The sequence below is a fragment of the Ischnura elegans genome, chromosome 6 (genome assembly GCF_921293095.1).
Source record: "Ischnura elegans chromosome 6, ioIscEleg1.1, whole genome shotgun sequence".
NCBI lineage: Eukaryota > Metazoa > Arthropoda > Insecta > Odonata > Coenagrionidae > Ischnura > Ischnura elegans.
The window spans coordinates 48,706,086-48,720,358 of NC_060251.1; the positions used below are offsets into that span (position 1 = coordinate 48,706,086).

Consider the following 14,273-nt stretch of genomic DNA (forward strand, 5'->3'; position numbering starts at 1 on the left):
CACCACCCAACCTGGTATATAACCAAGAATCAATGTGATGTACCACTAGTCTTGAAAATGATACAGCTAATTGAAACTAGTCGACAAATTAAATGTTAAATTGTAGAGCGCAAAGTTGCTATTTTTCCTAATTAAAATCTTTTTATGGTGATAGATACATATTTACTGTCATCAATTACCGTCAAGAATTACGCACAGTTTTATGCCTAAATTCTGCGGATTGATCATACGATTGAATCTTAATCGTTCCTGTGGCGGCCGTTGAAATCTGAGGAAAGAATGAATGAAATCTCGGTAAGATCACAAGGCCGAAAGAGCCTCGAAAAATCAGGAAACGTGGGTAAAATAAAAGTTTTCAACTTCCTGGAGTTCTTGATGAGTTCTTTTTTTCTGCGAGGCAGGTGGAACCACCTTTATGAGCGCGGTGATTGTCCTTGTGAGCGATTTTTAATTGACCGCCGCCGTTGATGACGTGGTCCGGATCTCTGTCTCCCTAAGTTCTTCTCTTCAAAGCCCTTGAAGTCTCTTACGCTTCATTTATCTCTCATTCTTATATTTATTACGACGGGTAAACCTTAATTTTCCGTCTTGATTTTCGTCTTGAAATTCCCCCTTTGTCAACTGATGAGAACAGCTTTGCTGCAAATTTCCCACTCTCATGCTTCCGAGATATGATCATACTGCCGAAAACTTTTGTGAGTCATTCTTTTTCTTGGCGAAAAAAAAAGTTATATGACCTTCACGATTAATTTTATCCCGGAATCTCTTTCTCCTTTAATGTTGAGAGGTTTATTCAGTTTCTATTTCTAATTGTATAAGTATGCACTTCGGGCAAGAATAATGAAGGATTATTCATCTCTTTTTTCTTTTATGTTGATATCTCTTTCCCTGTAGTGTTAAGAGGTATATTCTGTTTCTATTTTTATTTTTATAAGCTTGAACTACCGTTCATAAACGGGCGATATTTACTGATTGTGATGTACTTATTGTCACTGCATAAGCTTGCAATTGGAGCAAATAAATGGAAAATTATTATTCATTGCGATGATGCCAACACCGTCAATTTAGAATGGGAGGAAATGGAGCTAATGAAAGTGAGACATAATTCATTTGTAAATAGTATGAAGCCGTTCATAAATTTCTTCTATCAATCATTGCAAATTAGGTTTAACAGAAATTATGTTTAGAGCACTTTAATGGCTTGTTGATATATATGAAGTAGAAGCAAAAGCAGTATTCAGATTTCTTTCAAAATCTTTACGAAGTTAATCAAAAGGGAACGAGGTCTCATCTTCTTTAGCGAAGATATCATTACTTCAGCATAAATTGCAATTTATAATCAACATTGTTTTGCATGCTATTTCAGACTAAGGCGTTAGCCCTTTTCGTGATCGCAAACGCAAATGGATGCTTCATATCTTTGAATCAGATCTATGATAAATTTGCGCTAGAGTTCATGTTTTATAGATACAAAATCAGTCTTTTTTCTCAATGAACGCTATTTAATTATGAAAGTTTTCTGGCAAGCGTTTATGTAATTAAAAATAGGTTATTAGAATAGTAAGTCTCTTTGAAAATGAGTCTGCTAAACGCCTTTTCGTCATTTATCACCAAAAATTTTATTTTTTAATCAAATATATTGTATATTTTATGATAATAGCACTTGGGTAAAATGCCTTCCATAGCAATACTATTTTATTTTTTATAAAAACCAAATTTTGCAGAAAATTCAATTGTAAATTCCATCTTGAGGTCGCACTTTTTAAGTTAATAACTCTGGGTTTTGTGGCATGATAAATGAACCTTTCCTAGTTTATTAATGATTGCATGTTGAAATACTCTTCCGAAATGAGGGCACTCACTATTAAACGGTCATACTTGCATCCGATGAATATATTAATAATAGCATTAAAGAGTTATTGTCTCGACATGTATTTAAGTTTGACCTCGAGGTTGTGAGATTTTATTCATTGTGTTCATCGTAGAGTAGTATATTTTTGCACATAAAGGTTGACGATTTAACCCTATGAAATGTCGTCTTGAGATTTCCTTTCTAAAAATGAAGGAAATGCAGGGAACTTATGCAGTTTTCCGCGGCATATGTGCACATATATATTTCTCTCATACTCATGTATAATCAAAAACCTGAGATAAATTTAACAAATATTTGTTTACCCTTGTGTGAACGCATTTACTATATCATCTGCAACTAGAAAATACTTTACGTGCAAACCATCAACGTTTATTAAAACTAATAATTCATTTTGCTTGAGGTTGACTTGGATAGTAGGTGTATTAAAAATAAAGCCAAAGTATTGTTGTTTCGACAAATGATTAGTATTAATTCAAGAATTTCTCGTCATAATATCTGTGCTATTCCAAATAAGAGACCAGAGTGTACATTGGAGATAGGCTGCTAATCACTCAATTATTTACCTCTCTATCTCAGGTCCCATCCGACATGATCTCCCGATTCGTGATCCTTCTACTGGTGTCGCACTCCTTACGAGCCTCGCCACCTCCTGCACCTCCCAAAGATGATGGACCGGACAAGCCGGAGCCTGTGGTTGGCGTCTACGGTCCCTCCCCAAAAGCCGGATGGACTCCACCAAAAGACCCCGAGTATCCCCTGGCTTCTGAAGGACGGAGCATAGTCTGGGACAGCGGCAAGAGCGGTCGTGACTCCGGAGACCACTGGAACTCCGGAGGGGTCGGAGCAGCCAGCTGGCTCAGTGAAGACACCAAACCCTGGGACGGCGGTGCGAGTAGTTCCAAAGGCTGGAGCAGCGGAGGGAGCAAAGGTAGCTGGGATGCCGGTGGTGGCGGGGGCAAAGGCTGGGACTCCAGTGGTGGCGGCGGAGGGGGCAAGGGCTGGGACTCTGGTGGAAGCAAAGGCTGGGATAGCGGCGGCGGTGGGGGCGGGAGCAAAGGCTGGAGTAGCGGGGGTGGTGGTGGAGGGTCAAAAGGTTGGGATTCTGGAGCGGGCGGCGGGGGCAAAGGTTGGAGCTCTGGCGGGGGCGATGGAGGCGGGGGCAAAGGCTGGGACAGTAGCGGGGGTAAAGGTTGGGACGCGAGCGGAGGTGGTGGCAAGGGTTGGGATGCTAGCGGGGGCTCCAAAGGGTGGGACTCCGGCGCTGGGAGTGGTGGTTCCAAAGGCTGGGATAGTGGAGGCCGTCCTTCCGGTGGTGGGCAGTCTTGGGGAGGGGGCGGTGGAAAGCCAGGTGGGACTTGGCAGGGATATGGTTGGGACAATAAGGGATATCGTTGGGACCCGACGACTGGCGGTCGCGGGGGCGGAAGTGGAGGTGGTAGCTGGGGAGGTGGTGGAGGTGGAGGTTCTGGAGCCTGGAACAGTGGCAACAGGGGAGGCGGAGGTGGCGGTGGTGGTGACTGGAAAAAACCCTCGTGGGGACCGATGCCTGGAGGAGGTGGTGCTGGCGGTGGTGACTGGAAGAAACCCAGCTGGGGTCCGATGCCTGGAGGCGGCGGTGGTGGAGCCTGGAGTGGTGGCGGCGGAGGTGGAGGCGGTGCTGGAGCGTGGGACTCAAAGCCCTCCGGTGGAGGCGGCAGTGGGTGGGACTCCAAGCCTGCTGGGGGTGGTTCTTGGGGGCCTAAACCGGCAGGGGGTGGTGGAGGAGGTGGTGCCTGGAACTCTGGAGGTGGAGGCGGCGGAGGTGGTGGAAGGGGAATGGGTAGTTGGGGAGGCATGCCGCCAGGGTGGACCAGCGGAATGAAAGGCGGTAGCTGGTCTGGAGGTGGGGGAGGATCCGGTGGATCATGGTCTTCTGGAGGACAAGGTGGATCTTGGGACTCAAAGGGGCAGTCAGGTAGTTGGGACATGAAGGGCCAAAGTGGTAGCTGGGACATGAAGGGACAAACTGGTAGCTGGGACTCCAAAGGCCCATCCGCTGGCGGCGGAGGTCCGTGGCCCATGAAAGGCGCCGCCGGCGGTGCTCAAGGGTCTTGGCCCATGAAAGGGTTCGGCGGTAGCGCTGGATGGCCCGCTATGGGTGGCCCAGGTGGACTCGGAAACTGGGATGGACCTTCTGGTTGGGGCCTCAAAGGCGGTGGTACTAGCGGAGCTACACCAGGAGTAACTCCAGCACCTGGAGCAGCTCCAGGAGGTAGCTGGGATAGCAAGGGTGGCGCACCGGCTGGAGCTGGAAGCTGGGACAAAGGAGGAGGCGCGCCTGCAGCTCCGGGAGGCAGCTGGGCCGGGGGCGGAGGTAGTCCAGCCGGCGGGGGAGCTTGGAACATGAAGCCAGGAGGAGGTGCACCGTGGGACATGAAAGGTGGAAGCTGGCCGGCTAGCGGTGGAGGTGGCGGTGGAGGTGGCGGCGGAGGTGGTGGTGGAGGCAGCTGGGCCTCCGGTGGGGGAGGAGGTGGGTCAGGATGGTGGGACAAGGGTTCTGGAGGCGGTGGAGGTGGCTCCTGGGACAGCAAAGCTCCCTCCGGGGGCGGATCATGGGATAGCAAAGGCGGGGGCAGCAGCAGTCCTGCACCATGGGCTGGTGGTGGACCGATGCCTGCTGGCGGTTGGCCCATGAAGGGTGGTGCCGGGGGTGGTGGAGGAGCTTGGAGCGGTGGCGGCTCTGGTTGGAACATGGGAGGTGGGGGCAGCGGATGGGACATGCGTGGGATGGGCGGTGGTGCCTGGAGTGGCCAAGGGGGCGGCTGGAACATGGGCGGAGGCGGGTGGCAGGGAGGACCGGCTGGGGTGAAGCCAGGAGGGGGCGGTGGCGGTGGCGTCTGGGACATGAAGAACATGCAGGGTTGGGCGTCCGGCGGTGGATCCTCTGGCGCAGCCTCAGGTTGGTCCTCGGGAGGCTCTGCGGGCGGAGGAGGTCAGAAGTGGGACTCGGACTATGAGAGGGGTTATGCGGCTGGGTGGTCCCACGCCACCAGCGGGAAAGGTTGGAATACTTCCCCTGCGTAAGTGACTCGGCGCTCCTCATTGTCTGTCGCTTTGTTTAGCCTCTTTGGCCTCTGATGGAAATAACCTTTGCTTACCAGTAACTGTCACAATATGAACATTTACATTTATAATTTTTCCAAATTGCGCAGTAAAATCATAGAACCTATTAGATTGGCTGGTATTTTAGAAAGTGGTCACTCTCAACAGGCTCTCAACTAAAAAACTCTGTAACAGGGAGTAGCTTAGTAAAACTTTGGACCGATCAAATAACCTAACGGCATCAATTATTTCACAGTGGCAAAAAGTGCACTTCATTTTAGAGGTTTCAAAATTATAACTTGCATTTTCCTCCTGGCATTTATCTTAAATGATGACAATTATTAATCGACTTTAATATTATTTACTTGCATAATTTGAATCGAACCAAAATTATTATCATGCTTTTCTATGGTTTTTCCAAGCACATTTAAAATTTAATTTTGCATATTTCTAAATCGTTATTAAATGTACTCATGGTAAAACATTGAATATTTCCAACACAATCACACCGGTAAACTGAGAACCACATCTGCGGTATTTACTTTCATATTCAATCATATTCAAAAGCTATTTTTATGCTGAGCTTTAATATGCCTGGTCATAAAGTAAATGGAGTGCAGGTAATTATAAAAAAAATAAGCGTACTAATTAGCCCTTTAGAGAAGGGAATTCCTCACCGAGACGTTTATTGGCCACCATAGGGTCACGTGATCTAGGCCTCGTTAATCTCTTTCCCGTAGGCACATTGCCTCATGTGAAATTGTCTCATGGGATCAAGTACCAAAAATTTCCAACGGTTCAAATATCGTTTCTGTTTTTACGAGAACCAAGATTTTTCTCATTCCCTGTAAGATTAAAGTATTTTGAATTTAAATCATTACTTTTTATGTTTTGCCATCATTAAGTTTGCAATAAATAATCACCAATGGGCCATAATGCTTCCATAATTTCAAAAATACAATTTCATAGGGCTATTTTTTATGGAACACAATTATTTCTCCATCTTTTTTTTCAAACTAACGACAACAAAACCAATCAACTTTTATCCTTTTTGCTTATATAAAATGTATTTCCATCTGAGGTCTGATGCTGAATCAAATTGGCTTATCTGCTTCGGTTAAGAGTTGTAAATACTTTCAATGTGTAAAGAAATTGTTTTTCATATTACTATCAAATCATATTGTTCCACATTCATTGTTATAGTGGGTTTTGTCATTAATATTCACTAAGTTTTTTGCAATTCCTGTGCTTTTCAAAATAATGATATCAGGAATCGAGTTTTTAAAGCCGTAAGTCCTTCGTAATCATTTTGTAGACTTCCCTTCTCAAGGTTTGCCGAGTTCTCATTTTGCATGTCCTCTTATATAGTTATAGGAAGCATGATTTTTATTGCTATTCTGACTATGCTTTTTTGATTGAGTTACGTGAATTGCTTTTAACGACGGATAGGTTATTCAAATTTTATAATTCAATGTGTGAAATTATTCTTTTAGTCCTTCATCTTTTTAAATTTCCCCCAACAAGCTTACGTCCTTTTTATTATAAATTTAAAAAAATAGAATGAAATTTGTCCTCATTCCCTTCATGATGTTATGTTGTTTAAATCAAAGCAGGGATGATGCCATTCGAATCTCAACATTTGGCCAATATGTCTTCATTGCGTAGCTAATTCTTCTTGTATTTAGTTGAAACAATCGCTGCGACTTCCTTATTTTACACATATCACAATAATGTTTTAATTGCTTTTATTTTCTATGTTATTTTACCCATAGTCGACTTAACTTATGACCTTTTTACTTATTTTATTTTAACTTGGTGTCATTTTCAACTATAATCGCAAACAAGTATAAATCGTGGGTTACTAAGACGGCAGTTATTAATTTCAATTCCTTTTTATATGCTAGTTGCTACATGTTTTCTTATCGATGGCATACTAATATCAACATTTTTCAATTATTATGAAAGCATTTACGTCTTTATTCGCCATTATATCTCAATATCATTACGTTTCCCCTTACCTTAAATTAATTTCCTCACAGCTCAACAGCTTCAGTTCTGGAACAACTAGCCGGTGTTCGTATAAACTTTGGACAGGAATTCATCAACTGGGACGTTGTTGAATATGTCTGCGTCGATATCTTTAGATGATTTACTACTGCGCCCCATGCTTCCCTTGTTAACGGAAGGAATTCAGTCGTATCCACCCGTCATGGGCATGTTCACTTGCTCCCTAATCCCACTGGAATTACGAACTGCCGCCCAAGTTCTCATGTGTGAATTAGCCGCAGGCCGTAATCATTTCTGCGGTGATCTTGCCTGTTCGCTTCGTCCCGCAAACGCAGCAGCACTGATTCAATGGTGCTGATAAGGTAATTTTCCATTACCTGCATTGTTGTTCCGTAGCGTAATAGTTCCCTCAATCACCCCTAAGTAATCATCCTCGTTCACTTGGATGAATTTCCTACTCGAGGAATGAGATATTTCGAAGGAACTTTAATCCAGTTTCAGCGTAGTCATTCTTTAGGAAACATAAATGACGGTGGAAATTATACAGTGTTTCAAGGAACCTGCAATACTTCAGGGGGTGGTAGGTGAGACAATTTAAAGCATTTTTTGCCCATAAACAAAGGGTCTAAACTCCTTAGGAACTAATCTATGGCAACGCAAGCATTTTTTTGGGTACGCTTTGCAGTTACCATGAAAGCGGTTTTTCTTGGGTACCCAGGCTTTCCGACATTTTATTTAATACTCTGGATTTTTAGAGATATTAAATAATTAAGGTTGGATGAAGCTGTGTGAATATAATTGTCCATTAAAATTATCTTAAAATTGGTGAGATTGCGCAACCGTATTGCTGATACTCGCTCAAAGCTCTCGTTTAATTAAGCTCACAGATTAATTGTTTCAGACAATTATAATTTCCTAGTTTCGTCCAACCTTGATAATGTATTGTTCTTAGAAATCCTTAGTTGAACGAAAGGTTTATACAAGTATCAATAACATGATTGAGCAATGTCGCCCGTTTTGAGATAAATTGTTTCAGAAAATTATAATCTCACATTTTCGTCCAACCTAACTAGTTTTTTGCCTTTAAAATTCAGAGTATTGAATGAAATGTCAAAAAGACTGGATACCCAAGACAAACCGTTTCCATGATAAGTGCAAAGTGCATCAAAAAAATGTCTGCGTTGCCATAGTTCAGTAACTAAGGAGTTGCGACCCCATGGCTATGACAAAAAGACTTAAATTGTCTCCCCTACCCCCTCCTAAGGTATTGCAGATTCCTCCATAAACACCCAATGTTCTCAGTAAGAATTGGAATAGTAGAGTAAATGTTTAATTTACGATTATTTCTCATGCAGTGTCCATGTTATTCTTAATCAATGAAAACTTTTTTATCCTAAATTGGCTATATATGAATCCTATATGATCGAAATTTTGATTTTGAAACTATAATCGAATTGATATCAATTATATATGGTATTGCGACCTGTATTTGCTTATTTCCGCAGTATACAATAAACATAACTCTCTGAATATTGCTCATTAATTCCCGTAGTGTTAAATGTTTGCATAAATTTACCTCTTTAAAATTATAGAATGGAAGTCAATAGCAAAAAATTAAGGAAATATATGTGACCTAATTTCAGAAATGTTTTTAAATCTTATATTTTCAGGTAATTACCTGTCGAATCAGATACATTTCTAATGACAATTTTAAAATAATATGTTGCCTAAAATAGATAAGAGTACTCATGAAGTACAGCCTATTTCAGCTTCCTAAAAAATTTTCATCAGGGCGTATGGCATGTGTGGCTTTCAACGTACGCAGTGGTTTATGGTCCTATTTTTCCATATAATTACTTTAAAACTACATGATTTTTACAACTTGTGTGCCTTCTCCGACGTTTACTTATTAATCTCTAAAATATTCTTTAAGAAATCCCATTTTTCATTCTTCCTTAGGTTTTCAGTATTCTTAGTGATGCTTATTGATATAGTATTTCTACCCGTGCAAAATGTTTCACCTTCGAAATGCATAGATAGAGGCAAAATTATATACGTGGATTTACCGAATATTAGGATGTTAGTACACCGAAGTGTATGTACTGGTAATGAAGTGAAGTATTTTTCTTGTACCCTCCATCCCAGGAAAAAAACAAAACTTCGCTTTCCCTGATCCATAGTATCGTTATAATTCACTTACACTGTATTAAAAGCGAATAATATTAAATATTGCTCAATAATTGTGCTCATTTTATAAAAAATTCTTATCTCGAACGAACATTAGTTGGTAATATTCTTATGCGAAAATCAAGGCGATATTATTCTAATAAGAGGGAATATTCTACTAAGGGTTCCTGAGTAACCAGTTGTAAAATATTTTGACCCTAATAAACTTAATGTCTGTATCAACTTCCCCGTGAAAAGTGATGAGTGTTATCAAGTAATTAAAGTTTTTTATCAAGTTTATTTCATCATTTAATACTTAATTCAGGATACTCTCAATTTCGATTTTATTAAATTCGGACTGCGCCCCTACCGCGTTGATTAAATCAACACGAGGATTTTTTTTTGTTACTTTGGTTCCCTCGTAAATTTTAATAAGTCGCTCATAATTAATGAAGACTTTTATTTTCCATATATGATGCTAAGGGAAGGCCCAGGACCCGTGAGACCAGGGCTCCCGGCCGGAAGTTGGCCAAACTGTCCCCACCCAACTCACCCGGACTGTGGCCCGTAAGTGAACTGATGAGCAACAACTGCTATTTTTTTCGCCTCTGCTTCAATTAACGCTTAGAGGATTGGGCTAACTCCGCGCTACTGCTTCATAGAATGACTGGCTTTGATTAACTCAAGTCATGTGGCAGAATCTAACCTTAAAAAAATAAACTTACCCAATAAACCACACATTTAAATAATACTTTCACTTTCCACGCTTTATAAACATAAATTTAAACATTTTAACAGTAATAAATGCATAAAGTACCGATTTTTAAATAAGCTTACCGATTGCTTTCATGGATGAAGCGTTTTTAATGAAAATATTATCATCGCGGTCAAGAGCGTCAACTGCAAGATAATAATTGCTATTACCGCATAACGCCATGAGGCTACCTTCGAATTTTAACTCATTTCGTATTTTAAATAATATATGTAGAGCCAGGTCACCTTTCAGAGATTAATAGAAGCTGTTATACATATTTTTCTTAAGGACAAGATGCTGGTGTTCTTGTATGTGCTGCTTAAGCCTTTTCCTCTAAAATGTCTGAAATATGTAGGTAAATTAACGAATATTTCCTCAATGTAAATAAAGACATATTTGTTATGATATTTTCATTCGTGAGCAAGTAGTGCCAAAATGCGGCATCAACATTCATTCTCAAAGAAAAAATATTTTAACTCTACTGCATTCAGAGCTGAAAATAAGAATTTTCTATCCAGTTTTTGAACATTCATCTTTTAATTTATTTTTGCATACAAAAACCATAATGGAAACCATTAAACATGTAGGGTTAACCAAACCCTGAGGATTCACGAACGATTCACGAAAATATTTTATTTCATATGTACTCAGCTTCCGCTGTTCATTAACCTCGTAGAGAATTTCAATCCGTTTCACTCAGTTCAGTGAATTTCCCATTCCAACATTTTCGCTCCGGTAAACTTTATTAAATTAAAACTTTGTTCCGAAAATCCGAGTATATCGTGCCAAAAAATTCGCTCTGTGGCATTCAGAACGCCGCGAGCAATTGTTGTAGCAATGTGATCATCCCGCTGGAAATAGATACGTATACCTCCAGTGTAAACACGACTGCGTAAATATAGCGGACTTAATGTTTGTGTTGCGTCAGCCCGCCTGTGTAAACTGTTGAAAATTAAGGTCTCTTTTCCACCCACTCTTCCGACTGTGTTTTCTACTGCCTCTACGGAATGTATTCAAAAAGTAACCATATACAGCGATACAAATGGCAAAAAAGTATGCCTTTAGGTACTTGGACACCGGATAGATTTTTTAATAGCGATTATTCATGATCAAAATAGTGAAATGAAGCAAGTACTTCGCGGGGAAGTCATGTTAAAAACCGTGTCAGTGGAAAGGAAGAGAATAAGATTTAATGACAGAATGAAATGGAATACTCACATAATGTGCTGCGTTCGATGTGTCTAATACAAAATGTCTGATCTAATCATAATCCTCCCCAGGTCAGATATAAGGGGAAAGTGAGCGAAAAGGAAATACATTTTTAGATGGCCATTTTTGTTGAATTTTATGAGATGGTATGCAAGTACTGGAGTTCAGAAGTTTTTGGTAACTGTTATGAATACTTTTATTGTCCTGCATGGTCAACCTCAGTTACATTTTTGTGAATCAAAACAAACGTCTAATATGAATAATAGGCAGGCCGAGGGTATTAACAAATTGCACCTCCTAAACCATCTAAACCTGTTGCATAATTTTATAAAAACCTAAAGCTTTGTACAATATTATTGCCTGGGTTGTACGGGTAACATTTTAATTTTATTTCATGAATGTAATTTACTTTTTAAAAAACGAAATACTTTAACTTTAGCCCAAAATTACGAATAATTTATTCTTTAAGTACATGAATAGGTGTTAATAACGCTGTAAAGGCGAAAAAGTGGAAGCGCTATTCAACAAAAGTTATTTCTTTTCCTTATAACAACGGAATTGTTAAAAAAAAAAAAGAGTAGCTGCCCATCTATTTTAATCGATCACCACATCAAATCTAAAGTATAACCTTGACAAAACAGTATACACAAGTTGCATTTATTCAAACGTAACTTTCCTAATGCATCAAGGACAACAACATAAAAGGCCTCTTAGATTCAGCACCCTAATATTAATATCCTCTTCAAAGACATATTACTGCGTACCCCTACATAGTGCTTCCCAAAGAGTCTCGTATATGAGCACTGAGTGAACCTTTTTAAATGAAAAAGAAGAGGACAAAAAAATCTGATAAATGTGCTTTTCCGAATACAGTTTTCCAACGATTCTTCAGAAACCTTGATTTCCTTTTTCCTGTAGTTGCTGAAAATACAGCTAAAATATGTTTTCATATGGACGGTCACGACTAGGCCAAGAAATATTTTTATAATCTAATTTTGTTAATCTTTACATGTCCATTTGAAGGAAAACTAGGCTATCGCCCGAGAATAACCTCATCACAATCCTTTTTGCATTTTGGTGACGAGTATGATTCTACTGATATTGGAGTACTGAATACTAAATCGACTTTGGTTATATAAATCAAAATGGCATAAAATTTTTCTTAAGCAAATAGAAATGCCATTTAGGTAATTTTGGATTCATTTATTAGCATGAGGCAAAAGACATTGCGTCTAAATATCTGCCAAATAAATGGTATCGGTTAAAGCGGTGTTTAACAATTTTTAGATCGCGTAGTAGTGGTCTCTGAAGCATTTTTATTAACATTATTATTAAACATTTCAACCGAATAATATTGGATGGCTTTAACGCTATACATGAATTGATAATATAATTAATATTGCAATATTAATATTATGTTATCGATTCAGTCACATAAGTAATAAAATAATTTTGGGATCATGCTCGTCGATATAATAGATTTATTGTATTTTTGAATGCATTTATAATTCGTTCGAAAGCATTAACCATCAGCAGTCATAAGCAGTCAACCATCTAAATCGGTAGAATAATTGTATGAATAATTATTTGCCATATGAGTAATGAAACAATTATCGGACCTTGAACTTCAAAATACTGTAACCAGTGCCATATTTACCGGTATATGGATTCTTATCTTGCATGCACCGCTGTGCCTACTTCAAACCGTCCGCCACGCCCCAAGTTATGATTGATTCAAGCGTGGACATCCATCTTCTTTTTCTTTGGGTCGGAATAAAGCCTCGGATAAAAGCTCACATCCACGCCCTTTCTCCCGCTTAACTTACACCTTCCTCTCTTCGCCAAATCCCCTCCATCGCTATTCTTTCCCGCTCTCGCCCTGGGATTTCATCTCGAAAGTTTTCCGCTTTCCGTTCCTCTTTTTTTTCCTCTCTCTCACGGGGAGGGAGACCTTTCTTTGGGTCCCTTTTTCCCCACGCGATCCGAAACGACGAACTAATGTAAACGGTTTCACTGCTTCGTCTTCCTACACCCAACTCAACCCTCCGCTCTCCCGTCAGTAATCCAATTCACTGCTCCTCCTCTCCTTCTCTCTCGGGCGACCTGCCGACCTGCTTCCAACACACAAGCCGTTTCCAACTCTCCCTCTCACTCCAAGGGAAAACTAACGGTGCTTTGTCAAGTATTGCAGTATCGATGCTTTTAGACAGTATCAAGTATTGCATCGTTCATAATGAGTTTATTACCTACAGTTCACAACATGTTTTACATTAAGCAAGAACCATAGGCTCATCATCTCTCTGCCGCGTTGTAGTACGTAGTCGGGCGAGCTGCCGACCTGTTTCCAACAAAAGCTGTCTCCAACTATGCCTCTAACTGCAGAGGAAATTAACGGTGCTCTGTTAAGTTTTATAGTATCAATGCTTTTAGATAGTATCAAGTTTTCCATCGTTCACAATGAAAGGGTTTCTCAGCCTCATTTCATAACATCTTTTACATCAAGCAAGAACCATGCGCTCATCATCTCTCTGCCCTGTTGAAATATGTATCTCAAGCGACCTGCCGACCTGTCTCCAGCTCTCCCTCTATCTCCAGGGGAAACTAACGATGCTCGGTTTATTTTTTAAAGCATAGATCCTATCAGAGATGGGCAGTATCGAAAATACTTGTATTTGAAATACGTATTTTCGATACTTTTGTAGTTTGTAATTTGTATCGGAAATACATTTTCTGAGAGTATTTTGTATTTTGTAACGAAAATACATCTAAAGAATAGTTTGTATTTTTAAAATACATTTAAAATAAAAATATATGCAATGTTTTTTGTGCATAAGTAGAAAGAGCGTGCGACGAGATGGCAGGGATCCCGAATGAGTCTGTATTAGCCTGTCATCTATGGGACAATATATTGCCCCTTAATTTACTTCTGTAACACCCGTAGGCCCTTGTATACTTGCAAAACGTAGTCGCGTGTGGAGTATTTTGCGAAACGAAGTTTTGCATTGAGTAATTTGTGGAGGGGACTTCTAGAATCTGACGCTGTTCCCAAAGGTGCAGGAGACATTTTTCTCCATTTCATTTAAGACATTTCGCCATGGATAATGGTCAAATTGCCAGTTTCCTATAGATACGTTGCCAGAATGTTTTAGCCTCTCATTATAAAAATAGTTCGTATTTGAATTT

At 40.2% G+C, this 14,273-nt stretch overlaps 1 protein-coding gene across 1 annotated transcript in view; it reads left to right on the top strand.

The window, feature by feature from the left end:
* LOC124161366 (uncharacterized PE-PGRS family protein PE_PGRS54-like) overlaps window positions 1-14,273 on the top strand; it is a 116,835-nt gene that overhangs the window by 24,187 nt on the left and 78,375 nt on the right. The window contains exons 2-3 of the mRNA XM_046537681.1: window positions 2,450-4,932; window positions 9,611-9,694. Of these exons, the coding sequence (XP_046393637.1) occupies window positions 2,462-4,932; window positions 9,611-9,694 (2,555 nt within the window). The 5' untranslated portion in view covers window positions 2,450-2,461. The remainder of the gene's footprint in view (window positions 1-2,449; window positions 4,933-9,610; window positions 9,695-14,273) is intronic.